The 25595-nt window shown below is 50.7% G+C and overlaps 1 protein-coding gene across 1 annotated transcript in view; it reads right to left on the bottom strand.

Moving 5' to 3' along the window:
• Positions 1 to 274: 274 nt before the first annotated feature.
• The window catches only part of tns2a (tensin 2a), a 42818-nt gene continuing 17497 nt past the window's right edge, over positions 275 to 25595 (bottom strand). Inside the window, exons 4-28 of the mRNA XM_076026628.1 lie at positions 19094 to 19132; positions 18651 to 18692; positions 17597 to 17646; positions 17083 to 17266; positions 16895 to 16945; positions 16679 to 16801; positions 15003 to 15067; positions 14452 to 14535; positions 13434 to 13546; positions 12509 to 12569; positions 12239 to 12314; positions 10867 to 10996; positions 9496 to 9561; positions 9298 to 9414; positions 7371 to 8945; positions 6846 to 7002; positions 4981 to 6098; positions 4715 to 4846; positions 4510 to 4605; positions 4278 to 4355; positions 4101 to 4178; positions 3800 to 3968; positions 3143 to 3211; positions 2936 to 2965; positions 275 to 2210 (exon numbers count right to left, since the gene is read on the bottom strand). Of these exons, the coding sequence (XP_075882743.1) occupies positions 2072 to 2210; positions 2936 to 2965; positions 3143 to 3211; positions 3800 to 3968; positions 4101 to 4178; positions 4278 to 4355; positions 4510 to 4605; positions 4715 to 4846; positions 4981 to 6098; positions 6846 to 7002; positions 7371 to 8945; positions 9298 to 9414; positions 9496 to 9561; positions 10867 to 10996; positions 12239 to 12314; positions 12509 to 12569; positions 13434 to 13546; positions 14452 to 14535; positions 15003 to 15067; positions 16679 to 16801; positions 16895 to 16945; positions 17083 to 17266; positions 17597 to 17646; positions 18651 to 18692; positions 19094 to 19132 (4842 nt within the window). The 3' untranslated portion in view covers positions 275 to 2071. The remainder of the gene's footprint in view (positions 2211 to 2935; positions 2966 to 3142; positions 3212 to 3799; positions 3969 to 4100; positions 4179 to 4277; positions 4356 to 4509; positions 4606 to 4714; positions 4847 to 4980; positions 6099 to 6845; positions 7003 to 7370; positions 8946 to 9297; positions 9415 to 9495; positions 9562 to 10866; positions 10997 to 12238; positions 12315 to 12508; positions 12570 to 13433; positions 13547 to 14451; positions 14536 to 15002; positions 15068 to 16678; positions 16802 to 16894; positions 16946 to 17082; positions 17267 to 17596; positions 17647 to 18650; positions 18693 to 19093; positions 19133 to 25595) is intronic.

Raw genomic sequence — 25595 nt, 5'->3', positions numbered from 1 at the left:
TGAATGCAAAATGCTTCTGCAACCGTTTTTTATGAAAAAATATTTGGACATTTGCATAAAATATTTTCTATATCAAAAGCTGGAGAAAATACCAATATGTTTTTTCAGAAAAAGGCTGGCAGGTGCCTCTTACCTGTGGATGAGATCTTACCTGATCCACGGCTCACTTGAAGTTGGGGGAGGCACAAGAAAAAAACTAAAATTAAAGCTTAAGTTTATAGTTCAGCCTTCGTCAGCCTGAAAACAAAAAAACAAACGAACAAAAACAGGTAGCAGCTATTGTGCCATTGACTATACAGTAGACGATTCCTCAAGTCCTCCGTCCTCTGCTGTGGTTTGCAACCGAAAAAATTTCGCATTTCAAAATAGTGCACAACAAACAGCACAAGTCAACGATCCAAAAAAAAACAAAAAAAAAAAAAACAGAAGCAGCGACTCCGGGCAGCTCGTCTGGTACCACAACACATCAGTTTATTCCATCTTTATATATATTTTTTTGCATACAAAAGAGCAATAAATCCTTTTTCAAACAAACGTTTCCTTTTCGTTTTGCCATTCTTGTTTTTTTTTTTTTTTTTTTTTAAATGTCTCATACACTGTCCTATAGCTGCATGTGAAAATATATTACTACAATAACGCGGAGAGGAAACACAGAGACCACAATATATTATCACTGGAGGAGCGTACGTTCTCGGCCAACGCGTCGCTTCGGAGATACACAGTAACAAAACAAACGAACAAACAAATACAAGAAGCATAAGTACAAAAATATAGCTGGATATAAAGCTTATTAATACACGAGTGCTTCATCTTTGGTTAAGTACGTCTGTCTTAAGGCCAACGTGCGTGCGTGCGTGCGTGTGTGTGTTGTGACTGCATATACATCCTGCTAAAACATCCGCACTGACACACTCTCACGTGCACGCACCCTTCTGAAAAACGAAAACGAAAACGAAAAAAAAAGGGGTGAAAAAAACAAAACAAAAAAACCCCCTCACATTTCTGTTTGTCTTTCTCCAAACCCCACTGCTCCGAAAATATCAAGTGTATGTAGGCGAAGAAGGCGGGATTGTCGACGCTGCTTTGAAAGGCAGACGAGCAGCTGTGTCCGCCGTCGACGCACCTGCGGAACAGGTGACGTCACCAGTCACGCATAGACTAAGGACGCGCTGGGAGGAGGGCAGGAACACAAGCGGCTGCTGCGTTTAAAGACCAAACAGTGATTAAAAAAACAAACAAAATTTTTTTTTAATGAGAGCAGCGCAAAAACTCCTCCTGCGTCTGCCGGCTGTCAGCACGACTGCTGAAGACGATTTAAAGTCTCGAGTTTCGGCAGTTTAACAAAAGAAAAACTGAGCTGTGTTTGCAAAATTTGTTAGCACTTGTTCCCCGGGAGGCTTTGAATTGATACAACGTTGCCAAATAACAATGTTGAGACATTGGGAGGGTTCTCTCCCTTTTCGAAAGGGCGGTCTTCCGCCCCCTGCTGGCTGCATGACAGACTGCAGCGGCAGTGACAAAATGGGTTTGGCTTTTTACCCCTACCTCACACCTGATCACACCTGATCACACACACTGCACGACCTGGGATTTTAGTTCCCGTGGGGAGTTTTTCAAATTCGAATTCAACTGTTTGTTTGTTTTTCTTTGGTCGAACTAGAAGTAACGCTGTTCGGTTCTTTGTGACCAAACGTCGAGCTTCCCGCTGCTACTTCTGCTCACCAACAGCAACACTTACACGTCTCCTGCGTTTCTGCAAAGACCCTCGACCTCATCGCGCACAGGGGCACACACGCACACACACACACACACACACAGCTTCAATCAGGGTGGACCACTTAAATACTTCTGTGAAAACTGCTGTGAAATCGATAGCGGCTCACCTGTCAATAGTTTTGCCGCTTGAAAGTTTTTTTTTCTTCCTTCCGTTTCCAAAAAAACAAATCACCAATAAGAGCTCAAGACAGAGTGTCGTTCCTTCTGTTAGGTTCCTGCCTGCTGAGAGTCTATTAACGCCGTTCGACGGTGGAGCAACCGAGCAGCCACGAGGCCACCGTCTCTCTGGCGCCCTCTACCGGCGCGGCGACAGCATGACCTTGTTGATGAAGTTGACGATGGCCGAGGCGGGCTGTTCGGGGTCCAACTCGGCAAACAGGTGGCAGACGTTCTCCGCCAAGCTGCCCGGCTTCTTGGCGACAAAACCGAAAACCCTGAAAGGAGAGAAATTTACACCAAAATAAAATGAAGAAAAATTGAAGAGAGACGTCGGCTCGTGTCACCGTCACAGATTTCACTCATGGATGTCTTAAAAGAACTGGATGCTGTACTGCTGCCACAGAGCTGATTTTTGTCCCCCAGTGGCCACACATGGTATTGCAGAAAAAAAACCTATGGCCCCGAAAAGCACTTTTAAATAAACATATAACGTATTAAAATAAACGCCTGTAAAATGATTGACAGGACGCCTCCGAACATCTTTCTATTGTATATTTTAAGTCATGGAAATTTTCAAAGGCCAGAAAATCTACATTAAAGACGTTCCTAGCACTACGTCACAGCTTCCGATGTGCTGCGTCTCGGCTCGCTCTGATTGGCTGGTGCGTCCTGATGCATCAAGTGAGTTACAGAGGCATGATGGGAAGTGGCGCTACTGGTGGAAGTAAATTCAAAACATCATCTTTGATCCAGTTCTTATAATACATGTGTGGTTTCACTGCAATGACAGAACAATGATCACATGACTGCTTTTATTTATATCGGTTTACTTATTTATTTTTTTTTATAGCCAAGGCTCGCTCACACTCTGATTGCCATGCACAGGCTCTAAAAGTCACTGACGTTCCAGCCACAGGCGACACCCGTCGAAAGAGAGAGAGAGAGAAACACAAACACATGCACACAACATCGTCCTGAAACGGGCAAACAGAGCACTTACTTAACGGCGGTGCTGTCGGGGTTAGTCCACCTGAGGTCGAGAGAGGCAGGGATGGAGAGAGAGAGAGCAGGCTAAGACACACATGCACAAAGACCGGCAAGCAGAGCCGCTACACAAAGCCGACGCAGCCGCAAAATAAAAAAAAAACAACCCGAAACGAAACGGCAGTGCGGAATGCAGCGCCGTGGCCCCGTGGTGGCCGCCTACCTCCTGTCCTTTGGGTCCGCGCTGCTGTAAGTGACGCTGTTCACCGGGTAGTGTCGCCTGAAGAAAACCCTGCCGGGACAAAGAGGAGAGTTTTAACTGAAACACCAGGGGGGGGAGCAGAGACGGCCGGACTTGAATCTGCAGACAAACGGCGGCGTCACTGATTTATCAGCCCATCATTTCCAACCGATCCTGATACTCAACCCCCCCCTCCCACGAGGCTATTTAATCTAATAAAATGGAACGTTTCAGACATGTCAAAGATCTTGCAGTTGCTCTACGAGTGCTCTGAATAGATCCATCGTCCTCCGTCTGTTTCCAATCATCTCATCAGATCCCTGCTGCTGCACTCAGCGGGACTTCATGAGAAATGCCGAGGAGCTGACGGGTGGAATTAAAGGCAAAGTGGGAGGCTCGACCAAAGACTTCAGTTTTGAAATCCCGCACATCCATTCTGCCGAGCTCCGTTCCAAAGCGTTCTAACTCTGGTTCATCCTCGTCTAATTACCTTACTTTGTTCTTGTGCGGCAAAGAAAGAAAGACTGCGAGTCTTCTGACGTCGCTGAAAACATCTGGTCGGTCGTTTTGTTCCATAAAAGAGCAGCGACAAAGTTCTGCTTCAAACCCGAGCGACTCTGGCTAAATACCCGGACGTACCTGCGCTGGCTGTCCGTCAGCGTGATTCCCTGCGACGTCACTTTGAACTGGACCACGGTGGCCGAGGGACGCAGGTTGCGCCCCAGGGTGGCGTCGGTGGCCTTGGCGATGGCCTGAGGGCCGGTCAGGGACTCGGTCTCCACCGAGTTCAGGTAGAGGACGTTACAGGCTGAGGAGGGACGGACAGACAGAGAGGGGGCGGGGGGTGAGCCGTCTCTCTCTCTCTCTCTCTCTCTCTCTCTCTCTCTCTCTCTCTCTCTCTCTCAGTGAACATACATGCAAAACACACAGACACACACACCTGCTCCTTGTTTCAGCAGGTCTGCAGCCGTGCTGATGTTGCTCACCGGCTGAACCTCGGTCACCTCTCCAACTAGATCTGACGGCCACGTGGGGAAGGGAGAGGAACCATCAGCTGATGTCAACGCGAACACGAACCAAACACTCGAAAGAGACAGCGAGTCACGACCGGCCAAACCTTTCTCAGGGATCTTCAGAGCGCAGGGCAGGGAGATGGGCGTGATGGAGTGTTGGCAGACCAGTGCAGAGAGACTCCCTGTCAACACACACACACACACACACACACACACACACACACACACACACACACACACACACACACACACACACACACACACACACTCAATCAATGCAAATGTCAAAGATGCAGACTATGAGCAGCGGTGAAAAGGTAAAAAAAAAGATCTCACCAAAGTACGGCTCATTCTGACAGCCTTTGATTTTGACCCCTCGAGGGCCTGTTTCAATCAGGAAGTGTCTGACCAGCTGCTCCAGAGGGTCGCCCACTGGGGAAGAAGAATCGAAATGCTTCAACTGCTGAGGAGAGCAATTAGAAATGTGCAGACCTGGGGTGTTTTTTTCTCTCCCTTTTTTTTTTTTTTTTTTTTTTTTTACCTTTGCTGTTGTGGTTGTTGATGTTGGCAGGGGGCGTGGCCACCTTCAGGGCCAGACCGTAGGCCCCCTGGAAGGAGTTGCTGTCCCGGATGAGGAAGGATCCCGGCTCTCGCTCCTTCAGCGCTGCGATGGCTTCATAGATGAAAACAAAACCAGCAGGTCAGAAACACAGAAGGAAAGGACGAAGAGGAGAAGGAGCAGAAGGAGGGGGAGGAGGAGGAGAAGAAGACGTTGAGAGGTCCAGGTGACCTCCTGCCAGGTCTCACCTTGCTCCCTGGTGATGCCGGGCTTGTACCAGAACCGCGAGCTATCCTGCACGAACTTCACGCTGACCTTGCTGGCCGCCTCGCTCTCTGCGGGCTCGTCTCCGTTCTGCTCTGCGGGTGGCGCTATTTCCCCCACCGTGGGGGAGAAGGTGACGTGGTGCTGGTGCTGGCCGTTACTGGCGGAGGCGGTGGCGCTCTTGACCACCGCAGCACCCTCGGCGGGCGGGGACGACTGGGACGGCAGGTGGCGCTTCTCCGGCAAGGGCGGCTGCGGGTGGGGGAGGTGGGGCTGCGGGTGGGGGAGGGGGATGGAGATGGTGGAGTAACTGCAGCAGGGTCTCCTGCTGGCATCGGGGCCGTGCTCGGCGCCTGGCGGGTAATGGTGGGGGTGGTGGGCTTGGTGGGGCTGGTGGAGTTGAGGGTGGTGCTGCTGCTGGCTGTGGTTGGCAGGATGGTGAAGGTCGGAGCTGCTGCTCAGCATCAACCTCCTCCCCAGGGTGGCGAAGCCGGGCACCGGGAGGTCGGGGGGCAGCGGGGAGCCCTCGGCAGGTGGGGTGACGGGCGCAGCTCCGCCCGGAGAGGCGGGGGCGGAGCTCGGGGCGGGGTCGGCGGGTTTGGCCCTGGTCGGAGAAGCCCCGCCCACCTTGGCTGGCGTCTGACTCTGAGGCTGGGACGCCGCCTGCGCCTCGGCGTCGGGAAGCGCCGCCGCCTCCGACGGGACGGGACTGCGGGGGTGGGGCGGGGGTCCCGCCCGCGAGTGCGTCTCCGTCGCGGCCGAGGGCGGAGCCTGGCAGCCCTGCTGGGGTGAGGTTGGAGGGGGGGAGGAGGAGGAGGAGGAGGAGGAGGCGCCGTGGGCGGCAGCTGCTGGAGAGCCCGGCCGACAGTCCTGCTGCTGGCTGCAGCTGGCGGCGGGGGAGGGGTGTGCGGGCGCAGCGCAGTGGTTGTGGGTCTCTGCGGGTGCAGCACTGTCGCCAGCGGGCGCCACCGCGCCGCCCCTCGGGCTCTCAGGCGACGCCGGGACGGCGGGCCGACCGTCGGCCGGCGGCGGCGAGGACTCGCAGTCGCTGCCGATGATGTCGGTGGTTCTGACCTCGTAGTCTCTGGCTCCTGGACTGGGACTGGAACCCACAGAGAATCACAGTAAGAATCTTCATCCTCCATCAGACTGTAAAACTGCACTCTATTCAATCGTCTTGTTGACAACGTTACGTTTTATTTTAGGGTGCCATAAAACACTTATTCATATGTCAGCATTATGTAGAATTGCTCGTAACATGATGTTTTTTCATTCTTGCTCTATAAATATTTTATCTTATTTGTAGTTTCCTTATTTCTTTTTAGTCATTATAATTTTTCTTCCTTCTCTTTGCAATACTTTTTGTTGCTGTAATGGTGCAAACTTCCCCAAGCTGGATTAATAAAAGTGTTCTACTCTATTGAAATACAGTCATGCCAAAACAAGGTAACACACTAGGGAAATTGTCTAAGTATTTATTTCGGATCAGTACTTCTATACATATAGACACCTCTTTCATACATCATGTGGTTGCATTTTAGATTATAGCTTTCACTCTCTCTCCCCCTCCTGAGCTTGCCAGTGAGCTATGGGGGCCTGTGCACCCAAACCTGGATACCAAGTATTTAAGTATTCATGGGCAGTGCATTACGTTTTTCCCACTATAAAAATCATAAATCAAGTCAAATATTACACACTGGACCTTTAATCCAGTGATGTCTGAACAAATCTGGCATTGAAACATTTAATGCAAGTTTTTCCTTTTCCAGACGTGTGTGTACATTATTTTGGCCGACTGTGTATTTATACACCGGTGAAGCACATTCCAGCAGACAGTGGACAGTACAACCTCTCCTGTGTGCGCAGCGGGCTGCTGGTGTGGACCGGGGTGGACGGCCCCGACATGTCCGACGGCGTGGAGCAGGCGCCGTGGCCGACCCTCTTGTAGGAGCTGTGGTTGAGGTGCTCCCTCCACGCCATGCTCTCCCCGGAGCTCCGCAGGCCATCTGGACCAGAGTGACAGGAAGTGAGGAGGAGACTCCAGCTCGGCCGTTGGACTAACGTGTGAGTAACGCGTCTGGCTCATTGTGAAGTGATTCAGCGCCTGCTGCGGCTGATTATGGGTAATTGCTGAGCTACCGGCTCTCTGCTGGCGGCTGATGGGAAACACGCGCGCACACTCGCACACACAAACACGCACAGAAGCACATGTTTTTCAAACTACATGCCTTGCTCTGTCATGCTAGTTTGAAAAATGTGCGTGTGTGTGTCCGTGTTCATGCACAGCCAGCCACACACACACACACACACACACACACACACACACACACACACACACACACACACACAGAGCCTCAGCTCAACAGGGACCTACCAGTGTGTGAGTCAGAGCCGTATGACGGATGCTGTGAGTCGTGATGGTGGTGGTGGCGGCTGTGGTTGCTGTGGTTGCAGGGCCCCGGCATGGCGGAGGAGGGCGGCGGCAGCGGCGACGTGGACTCGGACTGGTAGCCGGAGGCGTAGCCTCGGCTCTCGGAGGGCGACGGCTGGTAGGGCGAGCAGGGGCACGTCTGCCGCGGCGTCTGGTAGCCGCTGCTGCCGCTGCTGTACTTGGCGTCCAGGTGGGCGTGGCTGTGGGAGCGGGACCCCTCGGGGTGGCCCGGGTGGCCCGGCGGCGGCAGGGGGTCGAAGGTGAAGGCCTGGAGGTCGTGGCCCTGCGGCCCGTACGAGGCCACGGTGGTCCTGCGGTGCCAGTACTCCGCCTCCCGCTCGCGCTCCCACTGCAGCTCCGCCTCCCGGTCCCGGTCCCAGTGCAGCGACAGCTCCCTGCCTCTCTTCAGCGCCGGGTCCCTCTCCCAGTGCAGCTCCCGGGGCGACTCCGACTCGCGGGCCCTGCGCAGCGCCGCCTCCCGCTGCTGAAGCTCCGCCTCACGGTCCCAGTGGTAGCCGTCGCTCCTGTCCAGCCTCAGGCTGTGATAGGTCGGCGCCGGCTCCTCCCTCCGGACCCCGCTGCTGCATTCCCTGCAGGGGCAGCAGGGGGCGTCCAGCAGCATGATGTCGTGGTAGGTGGGGCTGGCGGCGGGGGGCTTGGGGTGGTGCGGGTGCGGGTGGTGGTGGCCGGGATACGGCGGCGGCGTCGCCGGGGGGTGGTGGTAGTGGTGGTGGGGGTGCGGGTGGTAGGGGGCGTACTCGTCCTCGCGGCAGCAGAGGTGGTGGTGGCCCTTGGGGTGGGGGGCCAGGGCGAGGTCGGGCGGCTGGTAGGGGCAGAGGTGGCGGTGGGGGTGCAGGTAGTGCGGCGGCGGCGGGCCGGCCTGGCGGTCCCACACCAGGTCGGGGGGCGGCAGGGCCTGGTGGTGCGGGTGCGGCGGGCTGTAGTGCTGGCACAGATCCACGTGGGAGGGGGGCGCGGCCGGGCCGGGGCTGGCCGAGGGCGTGGCCCCGTGGTGCCCGTTGGTGCCCGGCGCCCGGTCCAGGCAGTAGCCGTTGGGCATGAGGAGGGTGCGGTCGCAGCCCGGCTCGGCGCAGCGCTGCGACCTGTAGCCGTCCCGGCAGGAGCAGGAGCGGCTCAGCCTCAGCGTGCCCGACGGGAGGGAGTCGCCGTCGTCCAGGATGGCGGTTTCGCGCTCGCCGCCGCCCCTCGACGAGCCCTCGATCCCGCCGAGGAGGCGCTCCAGCTCCTCGCGCTCCTGCCTGGTGGGCGGCGGCGGCGGTGGCGAGCGGAGGAGCGGCTCATCCTGGCGCTCCGGGTGGACGGACGACTGGTTGAGGTGGAGGGAATGCGCCGATGAGAGGGCCGAGTCCGAGCCGTGAGCCAGGAGGTGCTGCTCGGCCAGGCCCGCCCCGGGGCTGCTGCCGTTGGTGGAGGAGAGCGAGCCCGAGCCGGGGCCGCGCCGCTTCTTGATCTGGGCGTAGAGGCTGCCGTCGAGCGGCCCTCTGGTGTGGGCGATGTCTGAGGCAGGAAAACACGAGGAAAATCGGAAGGTCGGAAAACACTTTTCTTTGGGTACATGTGACCTTTGGGGCAGGGGCGGAGCTACGTGGTGGTCAGTGGTGGCTATTGTCGCCCCCTAGTTACCACTCACCAGCCTTGCACTCCTACGCCACAGCATCTCGAAGGACATCTTTGTCGATCAATGTGCAGTATCTTCTTTTTTTGCATAAATAAAAGGGCTGTCAGCGATTAATTTCTTTAATTGCGATTAATCGCAAAAGTTCGCGGCGAGCGATCGCACCCTGGCCACCCCCGAGAGAAATTTCTGGCTCCGCCCACATGCTTTGGGAGGAAAATCAAAGAGTGTTACCCTCCAGGCTGTCCTGGTACCGCTGGTTGAAGTTCTCGTAGGAATCCCAGCGAACCACCGGGTCGGCCGTGTTGTAGTCGACGGTGACAGCCGGGTCGTTCTTCTGGTACTCTCGGCCTGAGGCGTAGACGACCGTCGATTGGTCAGAAGGAACGTGCAGAGACGCGTGGGGAAAAGCTGCAAGCGCAGGACACTGACCTTTGATCTTCTCGGGGCCGGAGGAGAAGACAAACTCCACCGTGGCGTCGGAGGGGAAACGCTCATCTGGGTGAAAGAGCGGGAATAAGACAGGGTCGTTATTAAATGTCGTATATTAACTGTAGTCTAGCACCGCACGGTGCCAAACCGCTTCATTTCTGTGCTAAATACACGCTCAATAAAGTGCAAATTGCAGTCTTAAAACGCAACTCAATCCCCTGGTGAGAGGCAGATTTATTAAAGGGCCCAGCGTTGCTTGGGTCGTGTTGGGGGACCCCCCCCACCACACCATCAGCCGGCGTCTCGGGTCCAATATATCAAGTAACGTCTACTAACTAACGTCTTCTGCAGATGTGCTCTGCGTCGCGCGAGCCCGCAACCCGTTCACGTGCCATTAAATCCTTAGCTCCTATGGAACGGATAGGAAGGGCCGCGCGTGCAGCCTTTTTTTTTTTGCAAAGCTCGTCCTGCTCCACCGTCTCGGTCCGAACTCAACGAGGAAATTGGCAAACGAGCCTCTCGTTAGAGATTTAAACCAATTTGAGCAGTGGCTGACTGGACTCCTTTCAAAGGCTGAGTCGGAGTCGGGCGAGTCGGTGCTCTGCGTCCAGAACCGCTTGTTCTTGATTTATCCGCCTCTAGAAAGCCGGCGTTGTGTCCAGGATTTAGATTGAGTTACTGCTATTAAGGGATAGATTGGCCACTCGTGGCCGCCAACCAATCCAAAAACTAAATACAAATCCAAAAACTATCTGGTTGTGATGATGGTCATCCAAGACAATCTAAGAAAATCCTCCCATGTCTTTAGAGATCATCATCATTTCTGGTTTCATAATTAATGGCGTTACTGTTATCAGCAACAACAGTGAGAATTATTGTGCGCAAACGTTATTTGTAAATCACTTTTCAGATTGCAAATGATAAAGTGCTCCACAGAGTTGTAAAAAGATAAAAACAAATAAATAAACAAACTACTAAATAAACAAACTACTAAATAAACAAACTAAATCATCTAGACGAACGACAAACAGAAAACTGATCTGAGTCCAAAGCATAAATGATGCATAACACAAAACAGGAGTTACATAAAACAAACAGAACAACAGAAAACAGCAGAGCGACTCCGGAAATAATTGGTTACAGTCACCACATTGAAAAAGCAAAACAAAAAAAAAAACAAACTACTCTGCAATAACAAACGAATAAAGAAATGGCAGAAATAGCAGCTGCTCCTTCCAGTTAAGTCAACACATCATTTATTGGGAGTCGCGATTGAGAAAAACATTCTGGGCTTCTGTTGCGCAAGATGCTTCCTCTGCCGAGCAGGCCGCCGACTTTTGTCTCCGTCTGTTGCCTCGCACGAATATTCACCTGTACAGGCTTCGTCCAGCTCCCCTTTGCCGAACCAGAGCTGCGAGCCGTGCACCGTGCAGGTGTGGAACTGCAGCCTGAACACCGTGTCCCGGTCGGCGGCGTGCACCCGCCTGTGGTAGCACTTGACCTGCAGGGGGCAGCAGAGGCGGGTAGACGGAGGGGAGCAGGGGATTATTTTTAGTGCACGCAGCATAGCATAATGACGGGGTCTGGTCAGTTAATGCCAGTGTTGCTGCTTCCGAAGTGGCAACCGCCTACATGTTTCCAAATCACTGGATGCACTAAACAAATGATGCTTTCCCCGTGTTGACAAATTACCGTTCCTTGTTTACGAAGTGTCGGGTGGGTTTTCACAGACTGAATTACACGCGTTAGTGACCCGGCAATGCCTGTCTTCACCAAAGCAAAAGTTCCATTTTATAACATTTTTTGCTGCTTTTAAATAAGAAAACCACCTTCTTGACCTCCAGGAAACAGCATATTTAGCCCTCTGTTTACATCCGCCTCCAAAAAAAAAATGCTGGGTTTTAGCTTCCTGCTAAGGGTGACACTTTGTCCGACTAGGAAGTGCACAAAAAAAATAACAGGCTGCAGGAGGAGGGGAATGAGGGCATTTTGTGACATCACAAGGGGTTTACTCGTAGAGGTGTATGTCTTAGCACACACTACAGACAGTTGAAAAAAACCCTGTTTTTTTTGTTGCACAAAACGTGACCTTTAAACAAATTAACAATTACAACAGTAACCTGTCTACACTGCAGGTTTGTGTATTGACCATATGCCACTGCCCTTAAGAAAAGGTGACGCTAAGGCAAAGGCAGCTGAATCAGAGAGAAGCATTTTGGATTTTTGAATTGCAGGCCACTAAATATCCAGGTCTTCATGAAGATCTTGATTTTTCTGTATGCATTTGATTTTATTTTTTGTTTGTGTTCTCCTTCTGCAACACATTTCTTTGTTTCATCTGATTGCACTGACGGTGATTGTTGATCTCTTTTATGCATTCTGGACCGTTGGATGCCAAGTTTCATTGCAAAATGTTTTCTCACTGTTTTGAAAGAATGACACCTGCAGGCTGCAGAATGTAATAACATTATGACACCTGTCCCAACACCTTGTGAGGTGTAGATTTTTGATTGGTGGACATCCTGCTTAAAAACTCCTCTTCTCTTTAAGAACTGTTTGACTCTCTGAGGAAGTCTTGGATGGTTTTGAATGGAACCAAGCCGCTAAAATGACGGCTTTTTAACTTTTCAACGGGAGTGCGTTGGAGTTTCTCCTGTTTTTGCGATTAAAAAACTTAAAAAAAAAAAAAAGCACGAGACCCCCGGTGTTGCACCTCTTACCCCCCCCTCACACGTCAACTCACCATGATGTCTCCCTTGAGCAGGAGCGCTGGCTCGATGGTCACACACAGACGCCTGCCGCCGGTGCCTTGGAGGTCACTGCGGAGATCACAGCAGTTATGGAATGTTACCACACACGCGTACAAACACGCTACGAGAAGGTTGCGGTTTGTTTGCCTTGCCCTCACAGGCCCCTGCCAAGTGTGGGGTAAAGAAACAAAAAAAAAAAAACCAACCCAAATCCCTGGTTCAATGTGAACTGGAGGCAACAAGAGGGAGGCAGAGACACTCACTATATGCCCGAAGTGTAAACCAGCTGCATGGACTGGTAGATCTTCAGGAAGGGGTAGTAACCTGGAGGGGAGGGGAGGGGAGGAGAGGGACAGAGAAGGTCAGGCAGGCATCGGCGAGCTGCAATCAACGTAAGGGGAGAGGAATGCGCTGACTGCCGCCCAACGCCCGCTGGAATCAATCAGCAGATTAAAAATAAACAAGGTCTGGCGTGGGCGGAGGGTGACCGGGACCGCGGACGAGGAGGCCTGCAGCGGCTCAGCCGGCCGCACGTCCCGTCCCGTCGCGTCGCGTGCGCATTCTACGGGCTAGCGGGAGGTATGCGGCGTCCGCGCAGGGGTGAGCGCTATACCAGACACGAAACATTTGCCCCAATCCATCACGCTTGACACGCCGGGCAGAATGTAAGAAACTGGATTTTCATTCCCAAGCCGATAACATTGCATCTCATTCAGCCATTGATGTCATGACAGAAGCCTTGTCGTCATTTCTGCCCTGTTTTGGTTTGTTTTTTCCCCCCTTTCTTGCCCTATAAAAAAATGATTTATTTTTAAATAATATGTTTTCTTCTCTTTGCACTATTTGATGCTGTAATTACGTAGATTTCCCAATGTGGAATTGATGGAGGCATTCCATTCCATTCCATTCCATTCTATTCTATAATCTCGATATAACTGGAGATCAGCGCTGATTTGCTCTCTATTGATGCAACATTCACAACATCAGTCTGCAAAGTTGCGATTTTTTTACGCAATGCATGCTGAAGTTACTCCTGTGATATCTAAATAAATCCTACTGTGCATTTGGTTGGTTCCACCTGTTTGCCCTTGGTTTTCAAGACGACAATAACAAAAAAAAATGGGTGTGAATGCAGAAATGATGATGATGGTTTGGGTGACGTCACAAACTAAGCAGCGGTGCACGCACCTCCTTCTCCCTGGAAGTTGGGCAGCGACGGGATGAGAACTTGATGGAGGAAGAGGGGGCTGCTGTTCATCTTGATCGCCCCGGACAGAAGGCCGCCGAAGTAGTAGATATACCTGGAGAGAGCGAGAGAGAGAGAGAGAGAATGAGAGGGAGAGAGGGAGTAAAAGGAGAGAGAAAGATGGTATAAAGGGAGACAGAGTAAGAATAAAAAATGTAGAAGAGCTTCTAAAGAACTTTTTGCCATCATCAGATAAATGTGAAACAGATGAAAATGTGGTCAACAGAACTTAAATCCTAAAAGAAAAATGTTGGAAATGTAAAAAAAGAAAAGATGTTTTTCTGCTGGTCTGCAGGTGATGCCTGAACCAGTAGCAGATAATAGATAGGGGGAAAAAAATCTGCTTTGGATTTCATCCCTAATAAAACAAAGAGAAAAAAAAGGTTTGATGATCGGGAAAGTATGCATGCTCTCTGCCAAGAGTCAGCTGGGATTGATACCAATCTCATATCTGTACAAGAAGTATGAAGCTACTACGGAAGGGAGATCAAGGCAAGAAGTCCCCCATAGTCAGCGAAAGACGCTGAGTAAAGGCGCCGATGGCGACACATTTCTATGGATTTGTGGTTTCAAATGTTTGCTTTCGCTCGTTTTCACAGACCTGCGAACTCTAAGGCCGCTGAGGGGACGTTTATTTACACAGGTTTATCTCCGTGATATCATTTACAACTCAGCTTTTCCCCTTTGAAGCTCATTGAAAAATCTCTGCTAAAAAAAAAGAAAAAAAAAAAAAAGAGAAAAAAAAGCCCAAAACCTCAAATTAAATCAAATCCACCAGTCGGACGTGGAAGGAGCTGGAAGCTAAAAAGCTGTTTCCTCTTTCGGTCGCCTTCAACTGTCGTGCAAAGCTGGGACGCTTTGTTCTTTTTTTCTTTTTTTTAACCCCCGAACTGCGATGCAGGATATCCTCAAAGCGCCGACCCCCCCGCCACCCCTTCACCTCCAGGCTGCGACCTCTACCTGTTTTGGGACGGCTGGAGGGAGGAGGACACCTTATCTTCACAGAACTTCCTCATGGCCAGGGTACTGAGAGCCTGGTCCGCCCTGCACACACACACACACACACACACACACACACACACACACACACACACACACACACACACACACACACACACACACACACACACACACACACGCTTTAAGCCAAGTATTTCCATCATGGGATTAGCACCAGACGATCTCGCTGCCAGGAAGTACATGGAGAGGATACAGCTGGCACTGGCCACAGGACAAACCAGTTTCCACCGTAGCAGCACAAAAAACCCCGCCAGGGCTTCATTCATTCGGGGAGGGAATCATTAAGGTTTGCATTGGAATCACACACACACACACATATATATCGCAGTATTTCACGTTGCAATAAGTCATGTCATTTAAATCCAAAAAAAACCCCTCTCGTATGGGAAGTGATTTTTCCCTGCATGCATGGAAAGTCATAATAACAAGAGAATGACAACCTTGTGGCTTTGTGCGTTTCGCAGCACGTGCACACACATGCATGCACTCACCCTGCAGAGATCTTGCTGTAGTGCATGTACGCTGCAATGATCACGCCTGTTTTCCCTTTGTTGCCCTGTTAGAGAGAGAGGCGCGGGGCGGGGGTGTGGGGGGTGGGGGGGGGTTGCGGAGAAAACAGGAAGTCATGATGTGCCGATTTCATACTCTGCAGCCGCAGGAGGAGACTTTTCTTTTTTTTTCTTTTCCTGCAGGAACTCATTTTCAGACGGTGGGACAGTTCAGACGGAGAGACGGTCCACGGCCGGGATGGAGAAGGACTTGCACTCGCAGTTTGAAATCAAATTAAAAAGTTCCCTGCTGTGTTTTTTTTTTCCTCCCCCCCCCCCCCTCACACCAGGCGGTTCTGCACTTCCTGACACATTCCAAAGACATTCCAGCCGAAAATTCCAAAATGTGACCTCTCCGGATGGCGGGAGGGAGGCTGCAAGTCCACATGGAGACAAATTAGAGGCCGTTTAGCCTAATGCGTCTCTCAGCTGAGCGAGAGAGAGAGTGACGGCGTTGTTTATTCCCATCTCCGAGACGATCCGCAGCTGGGAAAGAACTGCCTGTTGCGAGGAATGTTTCGGGGAAGCCAGCGGACCACAAAGCCGGTCGAGCCCTCGTATTTTTCGACCCTCCCTGACCGACGCGGATAAATGAAATTGCCAGATGAGCCGCAAGAGCTCGGTGGCCCTCAGTGATTGGCGGTCGCAGGTTTGGTAACTGCTAAAAGTTCAAATTGCCACAAACCTTCCCATCGGCCTGACACCAGTGAGTCACGGCGGGAAGTGCACGGGTGTCACCCAGTGTTCAGTAGGTTATACGGATGCTTGAGTGGCAGCGGCGTTGTGTGTAATTATACGGTCCGCTGGGTCTGACTTAATTTACTGCGTTGTACAGTCCGAAATAGTAAGAAAGAAAGAAAAAAGGAGGCGCCGCAGCTGTCATAGCGGCATCAGTCACACGCGTCAGTACCTTTCTGTGAGGTCACTTCCTGTTTGAACAGAGGCAGCAGGTGGGATTTACCCAGTGCATATGGCATTTAATTAGAACTCACTGGGTTTGATAGAACTGGTATATCTGATGCTGTTCCAGATAATACTCTGGACAATTCTGGACTTGATGGCAAATATTGCACCACTGGTTTATAAAACCTTGCTTATCTCTGCCACTGCACAATTGACTGTCTTTTGTCATTTTTGTATTGGACATGGCCTGATAGTTCTTTTCTTCTAGTTATTGCATGCTTCTATTTTATTTGCACTATGTACAGAATTGTGTTGGTTGAACGGAGCACTGTTAAAAACAGAATTTCCCTCAGGATTAATAAAGCATTCTCATTCTGATTTTGAACATCTAGTCTTGTTTGTTTGTTGTATGCACAGATTGACTTGAATATTTCTTGTAATTACATTATAATTACAAGTCATTCATTTGCAGGATTGACTTGAATATTTCTTGTAATTACATTATAATGACAAGTAATTAATTCATAGTGCTGCAACTGAGTAGATTCCCAATTTGGGATCAATAAAGTACATATATTCTAACTATTCTATTCTGTTGAAGATATGTTGCCGACTTGTAGCAAAGTCCAGGCTACATGCTGACACCTCCGCCTGAGAAAACAGCAGGACTTCCTTTCCAAATACTCCCCCCGCGCCCCGCCCCCTCGAACTCTGACCTTGCAGTGCAGCACCACCACGTGTTGGGAATCTGAGGTCAGCCACATCTCCATGGCTTTACATATGGCGCAGATCTTATCCAGCGGCGGGGCGTGGAGGTCCGGCCAGCCAAAGTCGTGAACCTGGCAGTTGGAACAGGGGGAAAGATTAGGAGGCGGCGGCGGCGGCGGTGCAGTAAGGAGATTTGAGTTAAAGGGCGTGAGACGAAAGCCGACCTTTGGATTTAGCCTGGTGATATCGTGGCGCCTCTCCGAGAGGTTCAGGAGCTGGAACACAGCGGACAGTTCAGTTCCCCCCCACAGTTATCGTACGACTCATTTTTCACGGGCGTGACAGGGAAGAAAAACAGACAGACTGCCAATCAGTGGGCCGTCAAGCGTCTTTTGGGTCGCCGCTCCCTCACCAGAAACTTGTCCTGGTGTTTGGACTTGAGCATGGCCGCCACCTCCTTCAGGTTCAGGCGGTACCGCTGCTCCTCCAGCCGTGGCGGGAAGAAGACGGAGATGATCCTCTCGGTGATGTAGGTCAGGTCGAAGTCGTAGTGCCGCTCCATCACTCGGTCCATCACCCGGTCCACACTGAAGCTCCTGGAAGGAGACCAGCAGCAGGAGGAGGAGGATGAGGACGCTCGGGTGAAAAGAGGGAGGAGAAGAGCAGGAAGAGGAGGAGGAGGAGGAGGACTTGGGCGGGACGTGGACATGTGGGTCAAAGTCTGGGTGTTGCTCTGAGTTGTATGAGGGGGCACCTTGACCTTGACCTTTTATTTTTTTTTCACTCACACGCTGCTGAAGCTCTAAGCCAGATGGACCGGGCGGAGGTCATAACAAAGAGCGCCTCACTCCACCGTGTGATATTTCGGAATGAGTAAAGGCAAAAAAAAAAAAAAAGAGAAGAGAAATGAATGAAGTGACCTTTACCTTGGCAGAGTGTTCCTCTGTTTGGTGTAGGTCAGAGACTTGGTGGAACCCTGAGGGGAAAAGACACAAAGGCAGAGGTAAAAGTCTGAGCCCACATGTGTTTTTACAGTTGACAACCAGTCTGTTCAGTGCTTTTCTCCTTTTTAACAAGTAATACTTTACTTACTAACTAACTAATTAATTTATTTTATACAGAAGTGTTAAGAGAACATGTTAAGAGAAAGTCCAAGTGATCTTTTTGGTGACAGCACAATACAGTTCAGTTCAGTACACTTTAGCCAATTAGTTAAACGTAATCCTTTTGTACACACATTCACACACCAATGGGTGTGTGAATGTGTGAGTGAACGGATGAATGAGAGGCCATTGTAAAGCGCTTTGGGGGCACCGTGAAGGTGCTGGAAAGCGCTATATAAGTGCAGTACAGTTACCATTTACTGATGAAGCTGCAGCCACCAACAGCCGGACCTCAAAACTCACAGTTACAACACTTCATTTCTCTAAAAGGTTTTCAATTCCTGGCTTCTGATTGGACAACGCAGACTTCAAAACTCTGCCTACTTTCAGCCATCACAACCGATGACTGAAAGTGTCACTGTGACCCGTTTCCAGCTCTGTTGTCATGCAAGGTGATGATAATGTCATTTCAGGATCAACGACTTCAAGTCTTGTCTTTTTAGGTGCAAGTTAAAAAAGTGCGCCTCAGGCCGAGTGCTGGAACACCGCGGCTATTTGGATGCCCTTGAACTCGTCCCCAGCGTCGCCCTACAGCCGGACGTCCCATTTGTTTTTAAAGCAAGATGTATAAACCTTCCATCGGCTGATTGCCATGGAATTGAAGGAATGGAGGGAGCCTGATGTTTTCCACCGTGGTGAGCAATAAACATTTATGCCCTTGAGGAAGTCACGAGCCTGAGGGGCCGTTTCTTATTTCCCCAGAAGCTCTCAGTGCATCTGCTGACGCGAGCACTTGGCATTTTTGAGTTTGTCCAGGACAGAGTGACACAGGTGGCAGTGAGGCGGGCTGAGAGGGAGAATGAGTTTGTGTGCTCACCAAGTGCTGGGTGTACCGTGAAGGGGCGGTCCCTCTACGCTGCTGGGCGCAAGGAAGCGGCGGCGGCAGCATGAGAGGACGAAGAGGGAGGAGAGGAGGAGAGCGGGATGGTGGGTTGGGGATCGAAGGGTTAAAGGGTGGTGTGGGGACAAGGGTGGGGGAAGAGGGGTTACAAAGGAAGTGGAGTTAATTAAACAAAGACACTCTCTTGTGGTCAAACATTACAACTTCCTGTGGCAAAGTCGACTTTTTTTTCCTCCTTTATTTTCTGGAGTGGAAACCAGCAACAGTCCAGGAATGAACCAAAGTTGATCTACTATTGAGGGTCTCACAGCAGGAAACCATATGGTGGGTTTAGGAAGACGGGGTGGGGGAGGGGGGGAGGATGTGGTGGGAAAACTGACCCTTTGCAAAATAAAGTGGAGGGGTGAAATGGGACTTACCAGATCATTAGAGGGAGCTGGGATGCATGCAGAGGTCACCTGCAATGCACAAAGACAGCCAGGTGTGAACACAAGGCCGATTCACACCAAACACACGCAGAAGAGGAGCACACCCTTTGTGCTCCTTAGATGGACGGATGGAAGATGGGTCAGACATAACAATGGACATAAGAAAAATCCAGAAAAAAGAAAAAAAAACACAAGCTGCCCGACGTCAGTGCTGCTACGCTGCAGGATGTGAGCTCTGACTTCTCTTTTAATAGACGATGGTTGGCCTGGAAGACGCAACGAAAGCAGCCGTTCATCTGTTTGCCTGAAGGTAGGAGGTGACGTTCCCAACTTACGCAATGCCGACTTCAAAATCTTGATTACTGAGATTTAGATCATCTCCGGTTGATACGGGTGACATAGTGAGAGGTGACGTTGGGATCTAAAAAAAACAACCCCAAACTCCACGGACGTGGACGTGGAGTCAGGAGAGCGCGGAGGCCGGAGGAGGAGTGAGACGGGAGAACATAGCGGGCGACACGTCTGATTCCTGTGTCTGTTGTGGGTCCACAGGCCAGTGAACTGTGGCCAAAGGAAGCTGGAGCCCCACAGCAGTCCCTAATGAAGGGCCACCGTCGTGCTTACGTAACACACACACACACACACACACACACACACACACACACACACACACACACACACACACACACACACACACACACACACACACACACACAATCAGTCTCCCCACCACAGTGCCCTTTTTGGACTGTTTATTTGGACACAGGAAAAGGGTGGGGGTGGTGGGTGGTGGTGGTTGTGTATATCTCATTGTGGACAAAAAGGAAGTTACATAGGCCCTGAACCTGGGGGCGTGTCACCATCACTGCACGTGTGTGTGTGTGTGCATGCACAGAACAGTCTCTCTCTCTCTCTCTCTCTCTCTCTCTCTATTTCTTCCCATCGTCCAGCTTGTAAGAGAGTAAACGTTGCAGGTTTACAAAAGTGGTCAACAGGAAGGCAGGAAAAACAGATAATGAGCTAAATGGAGAGTCGCCGGAAAAAACTGGCTTTGCAATGTTACCGTAAAAGTCACCCTGATAATTGATGTGTTTTCCCTGCTGCAGTGAGTCCAAGAATCCCTTTGAAGAGTCTCAGCCTGTGCAGTGTTACTAGCTACTAGTGCAGAAGGTGAGAAAGTGAGACCCTGGAGGCCACAGTGATTAATTATCTTATTCTCAATGCGAGATAACCATCGGCAGTAGGGAGAGATAATCCTGGATGCTGCGGCAGATGCAGCAAGGTTTGTCCAAACAGGAAATGGCATTTTTGCCTCAGAACAGGAAAGCAAAGTGGTGCCTGGCCCCTCCCACCTCCGGGTGGGAAGGAGGTCCTGGCTCTGGCCAAGGTCGAGCCAAACCACTTCAACCCAATGACGACCACGTGCCTCTTGTTGTTCCTCACCCCAATAAGAAGCATTCTGAGGTCAACGACTGGATCAACCAGCAGGAAAAAAATAAATAAAAAATGACTGGTCCACCTTGAATGCGACAGATCGTCCAATCACTGCTCCAGGTTCCAAAGTGTTTGTGCAGGTTCTCTCCCAGATGGATGGGTGAAATAAACCCGACACAGTGGGGAAAACTTCAACGTTTCCTTGTTTTTCTCATCACTGCTACTTCAGGTTTATCATTACCTTTCCTCCCCCCACCCCGCCCGCCACCACCACCACCACCACCTCTCTCTTCCACCACCCAGCGGTGACAGGGACTCTCTCCGGGCACCCACTACGCCAGAACAAACACACAGCAGCAGTTTCCATCGACTCTAGCCAACGATTGTGCACAAACTTCCTGCTAATAGACCGCCGCCCATTGCCCCCTCTGTCCCCCCCCAGTTTCTTTTCATCATTCATCTTCGTCAACCCACTTCAGATATGATTTATCCTTCCTTTTTTCACCAGTCCCCTGCTTTTCCTTCCATTATTTATCTTAACATTTGCTTCCTCTTTGCTATTTTTTCCCCTTTTCCTTTTTCTGCCCCCCACTTGCTCATGTCATCAGTCTTTTTTCACAACACACATCATCTTACCTTCCACTTGCGAGATATGGTTGCATGTTTTTCCTACCCTTTTCTCCTCTCTTTCAATCCCAGAACCCCTTTGCTTCCTCTTGTTTTTCAGAAATACGCCCAGAGTTTTTCTCCTCCACCAGTCTGCCTTCAAACTTCCTTAAAGCAGTCCTATGATGTTTTTCGACCATTTTTTCCCCCACCTTCCAACCAGACTATAGTTTGAACATCATTTCTCAGGCTTACGATAGGAAACTTGGCCGTTCTGTGACTCTGACATTGTGCCTGGTTGGCCTGGCAGGCCTACGTAGCTTTGGGTGCCTGCCTTGAGAACAAGCCGGTCTAGTCCTTCGCTCGGCTTTCCTTTCTTCTTCTCCTTCTTCTTTCATTTTCCAAAGTCTCTGCCATTTTTTCTGCTACATGTAGATCCTAAAAATATTTTGTCGTTGCCATTGTAAGGGTGATATTGTTGCTTTATGATTTCTTTTCCTTCATTTTTCAGATTTTCACGGTCCTCGACGAAGGGTCATGGCTCTTCAAATGTCCTAAGAAGCACTCAGACTTAGTTGACTCGTGCGTTACAGTAGCATAAATGCTCTAAAATGATGCCGCATGTTACTCCTGGCTCATGCAGTCTGTTCCACACTTGGCGCCTCCTCCAGCGCTGCCCTCTCGGCGGCCTCCTCCTCTCAGGTGGGTCCAGCTGCCGACGCTCACAGAGCCGTGACCCCTCGTAACCCTCTCCTTCGGGTCCCCACCCAGGCCCTTCCCGTCCCCATCTGCCAACCCTCTGTCCTCCTCTCCCCTTGGTTTTGTCCCGCTGCACCGTCCCCTGCCGGCTCCTCTGGGCTCTCTGCGCACTCTTTGATCCATCAAAGCCGGAGGACGCATGGCTAATGGATAATGCACAGCTCCTTCCTCTCAACGCATGGCTTAAGAGTTGTGTGTTCCAGGAGGCACGGCCGGGGGGAGGCGAGCCGGCAGCTGTGGCATGTAATTAGTGTGAGAAGGAGCAGTCTGAGGGGCAGCGTGTGAGGGAGACTGTGTCGGTCGCTGCAGACCAAAGTGATTCAGTCTGTTTAACACAGTTACTTCAAAGACAAAGTCGTAAATCAGTTTTCTTTTTGAAATAATGTGACACTGTATGTAATAAATATACCCATTTAGTTGCCTTTTCCTACATCCAAAGAGTCCACATTTCAGAAAACCGAAATAACGAGGTAGAAAAGGGTCTAATTAAAAAGGTTCTTGTAGATTTAAATCTCAGATTTGGGCCAAAAACTTCCTTTGCTCTCTTACGCTGGGCAAACTCCTGAACTCCAACGTGGGTAAAGGGACATTTAAAGCACAAGCTGACTTACCTAACATGGAAAACAATGTCAAACTGTTGCGCAGACTTCACTCTACACAGGAAGAACTCAAAAGTTGATAACGTGTACCCAGCCGCGACTGCCAGAGATTCGGGTTCTGAGGGTCAGGCCTCTTGGTCACAGAGTATAAGTGCAGTGTTTCCTTTGAAGGTTAGCCCGGAGGCTGGACCGGCCTCCCTCCCATTCCTCGAGCTCCCCTGGGGGAGCCAATCAGGGAACAACTGATGAAAGCTGCAGCGAATTGGCGACAAGAGCTCATTGGCCGGCCATCACGACCTTACGCGCTTCTGTCTCCAGAGGATGAGTTTCAAAGGGAAGGAAGCTGGCCTTCAAGTGGACCGTGTTACATCACAGAACATCGCGGAGAACCAACAGGACTGTTGCTTCACCTGGAGCCCAACGCGTTTGTTCGAACACGTTTGGACTGCAGGTTGGTGAGCGAATCTTTCTTTTTTTCTTCTTCTTTTTTTTCGGACAAGATCCACATGCATCCGCCTGTAAATTTAACTCTCTTCTGTTGAGATGGAAGCCAAACTGCCACTGAACTCGCACCTATTTGTCAAAGTACACTGAACTTTTGACCGGCAGTGTGTTGGTGGTCCAGACTGGGTGGAAATACCGCCTATATGTGTGCAGACTGCAGCGGCGGACTTGCAGAGAGACGGATAGTGAAGCTGTCAGGTATCATGATTGGTAGGCTCAGATTCCACTTGCATTAAACTGCTGAGCAAAAATCCACCCGTCTTCGACAATTCAACAAAGAGTGAAATACTACCTACCTGCACCTGTGGAAAGAGTTGAGCTCTGACTGAAACATAACTTTTGAGACTAGTCTATTTTTTTTCTTCCTCCAAATGTCTGCCTATCAAACGTTTAAAATAAATACATAAATAAAATAAATGCAGATGTTCTTCCAAACCCCGTGGGACTCATTTAGCGTCTGTCTTGAGACTTACCTGGCTTAGCCTTAGAACTACACCTCAAATGCATTCCACATGTGCAACGCCTCTTAATCGTGACAAGGTGGGCTTCATGAGCGCCCACCACCAACATCAGGCCTGACTTCAAGGCCATGGCTCAGCAAAAACAACACCTGTAGGTGAAACACTTGTTTCCTCTGGACTTAGCAGTCCCATAGAACAATTTCACTTTTTTTTTTCCCCCTCTGTGGCCTGTGCGAGGCCAGCTGACAAAGCTGTCTGTGACTTCTTTGATTTTTCACGGCTCCGTTCTTGTCCGTCTGCTGTTCCCACACTTTCTTCTGACCTCAACTGGGATAAAGGTGGGTGGGTGGGTGGGAGGCGGGGAGGGGGGGGGGGGGCGGTATGTTTGTCTCGCTCTTTTGCTTTTTGGAGTGGTGGAGAGGCAGGACGAAGATATCACAGGTTCCCGAGATGTCCATTTAAAACCAAGCAGGATGCAATGCCTGGTTACGGCACTGCTTGTGTGTTGCAAGCTTTGTCCACAAGACGGGCAAATGTGAGTCATGGACTTTGGCGGACGGAGAGAAAGAACCTTGGCTAATGGACCGTCTGCACGATGGAGGGGGTGCACACTCATCGCAGGCCTCGTCCCACTAGGCAGGACGAAAATAAACGCCAGCAAATAAACAAACCCGGAAGACATGGGGGTGGAGGGCGAGATCGCGGGAGATCAAGAGTGGGAAAAAAAAAGATTTCTTGTGAAAACAGCAACACCAACGTTGCCTCAGATCTTCAGCCCGTGCCCTCCCTCTTCCCTTTGTCCCCCTTCCGCTCTGAGTCACTGACCCTCGGTGGCTGGCGGGCACGGCGGCTCTTCCCCTTCCTATATTTCCAGCAACCTTTTGCCTAAACAGTCCGTGCCACTTGCATTGAAAAAAAACCCCAAAACAATAAGCCCTGACATTCCTTGGAGGGATACCGTGGAATGTAAACTGTTGTTTAGGCTCATCGCTCACAGAAGAACAAACGCGGCCGCTGCCTGTTTGGGCGGCGTTCTCGAGCCCCTCCGGCAGAGTTTTAGCTCCTGATTAGATCCACATTAACAGATGTTCCCGCGATTTCTTTTTTGTGATTTAAAAAAAAAAAAAAAAACCCTGCATGACTCACGTAAAGAGCCGGTGTGGGTGTCAATATTTGGGATTTCTGGTAACACACACTTTCCCAAATGGTCTCTTCCTGTTAGATTCAAGATAGGGTCAGACCCTGTGGCCAATTAGTGCAGCTTATGTCCCCGCTGCCGCACACACACACACACACACACTTAACGGACTGGCGGCCTCCCAACTTGGCTAACTTAGCTGTCATGCTTATGGTTTTAACTCTCATCAACATCGCTCACTCACTTGTTCGTTCCCTTTTCTCAGGGGCGGGCGGGCGGGCGCGCACATTAGCCGCTCGCACACACACGCAATCGCACACATACCTCAGCCTCAAAACACGCCAGTCCTATCTCCGCAATTACCAGAGCTGTCTGTGAGAAGGCGACCCTCTGAGTCAGGCGAGGCCGGCCCGAGGCGCTGCCACGTTAAAACAATACGTTTGGATCCTGTGTGGATCCCCAATGACTCGCTCGGGCGCACGTCGAGCGTCCTGGTGGAGTCCATGGTCTGCAGGAGGGAGGGAACACCGGGGGTCTGACTTCAAGGCCAGGGACGCGAATCACAGCTGACGCTAGTCAGACAAACTAGCAAGCGACACTCGACTGCGGTTTTCTACCCTCAGATACTCATCAGTTACCAGCAGCGGTGATGCAGCTCTTTAAAACCGGCCCACATGTTCCTGTTTTTAATCCATGTTGCTGATTTAGTTTTTTCCCCTCCAGGTTTTGCAATGTGAACTCTAAACTGTTGTTTTGTCTACTGCGCAGCAATACTCTTTAAAGAATGTAAAAAATACCCCATTCCTTGTGATCATCTTACTTTCAACACCGAGTTTGAGTAAATGGGTGAATAATCGTCACAATTCTCAATGATAAACAGCATCACAGAAGTGAGAGGTGAGATGGCTCTACGACTGGAGGGATGTTGGCTCAGCTGTCCTGTTGAGCTGCATGTAATTAACTACTGAGCGCTTTTTCAGCCATTACTCACT

The sequence above is a fragment of the Nelusetta ayraudi genome, unplaced genomic scaffold, assembly GCF_046127955.1.
Source record: "Nelusetta ayraudi isolate G7.1 ecotype Tasmania unplaced genomic scaffold, CSIRO-AGI_Nayr_v1 ptg000019l, whole genome shotgun sequence".
In the NCBI taxonomy this organism is placed as follows: domain Eukaryota; kingdom Metazoa; phylum Chordata; class Actinopteri; order Tetraodontiformes; family Monacanthidae; genus Nelusetta; species Nelusetta ayraudi.
This window is presented reverse-complemented; position numbering and strand designations above follow the sequence as displayed.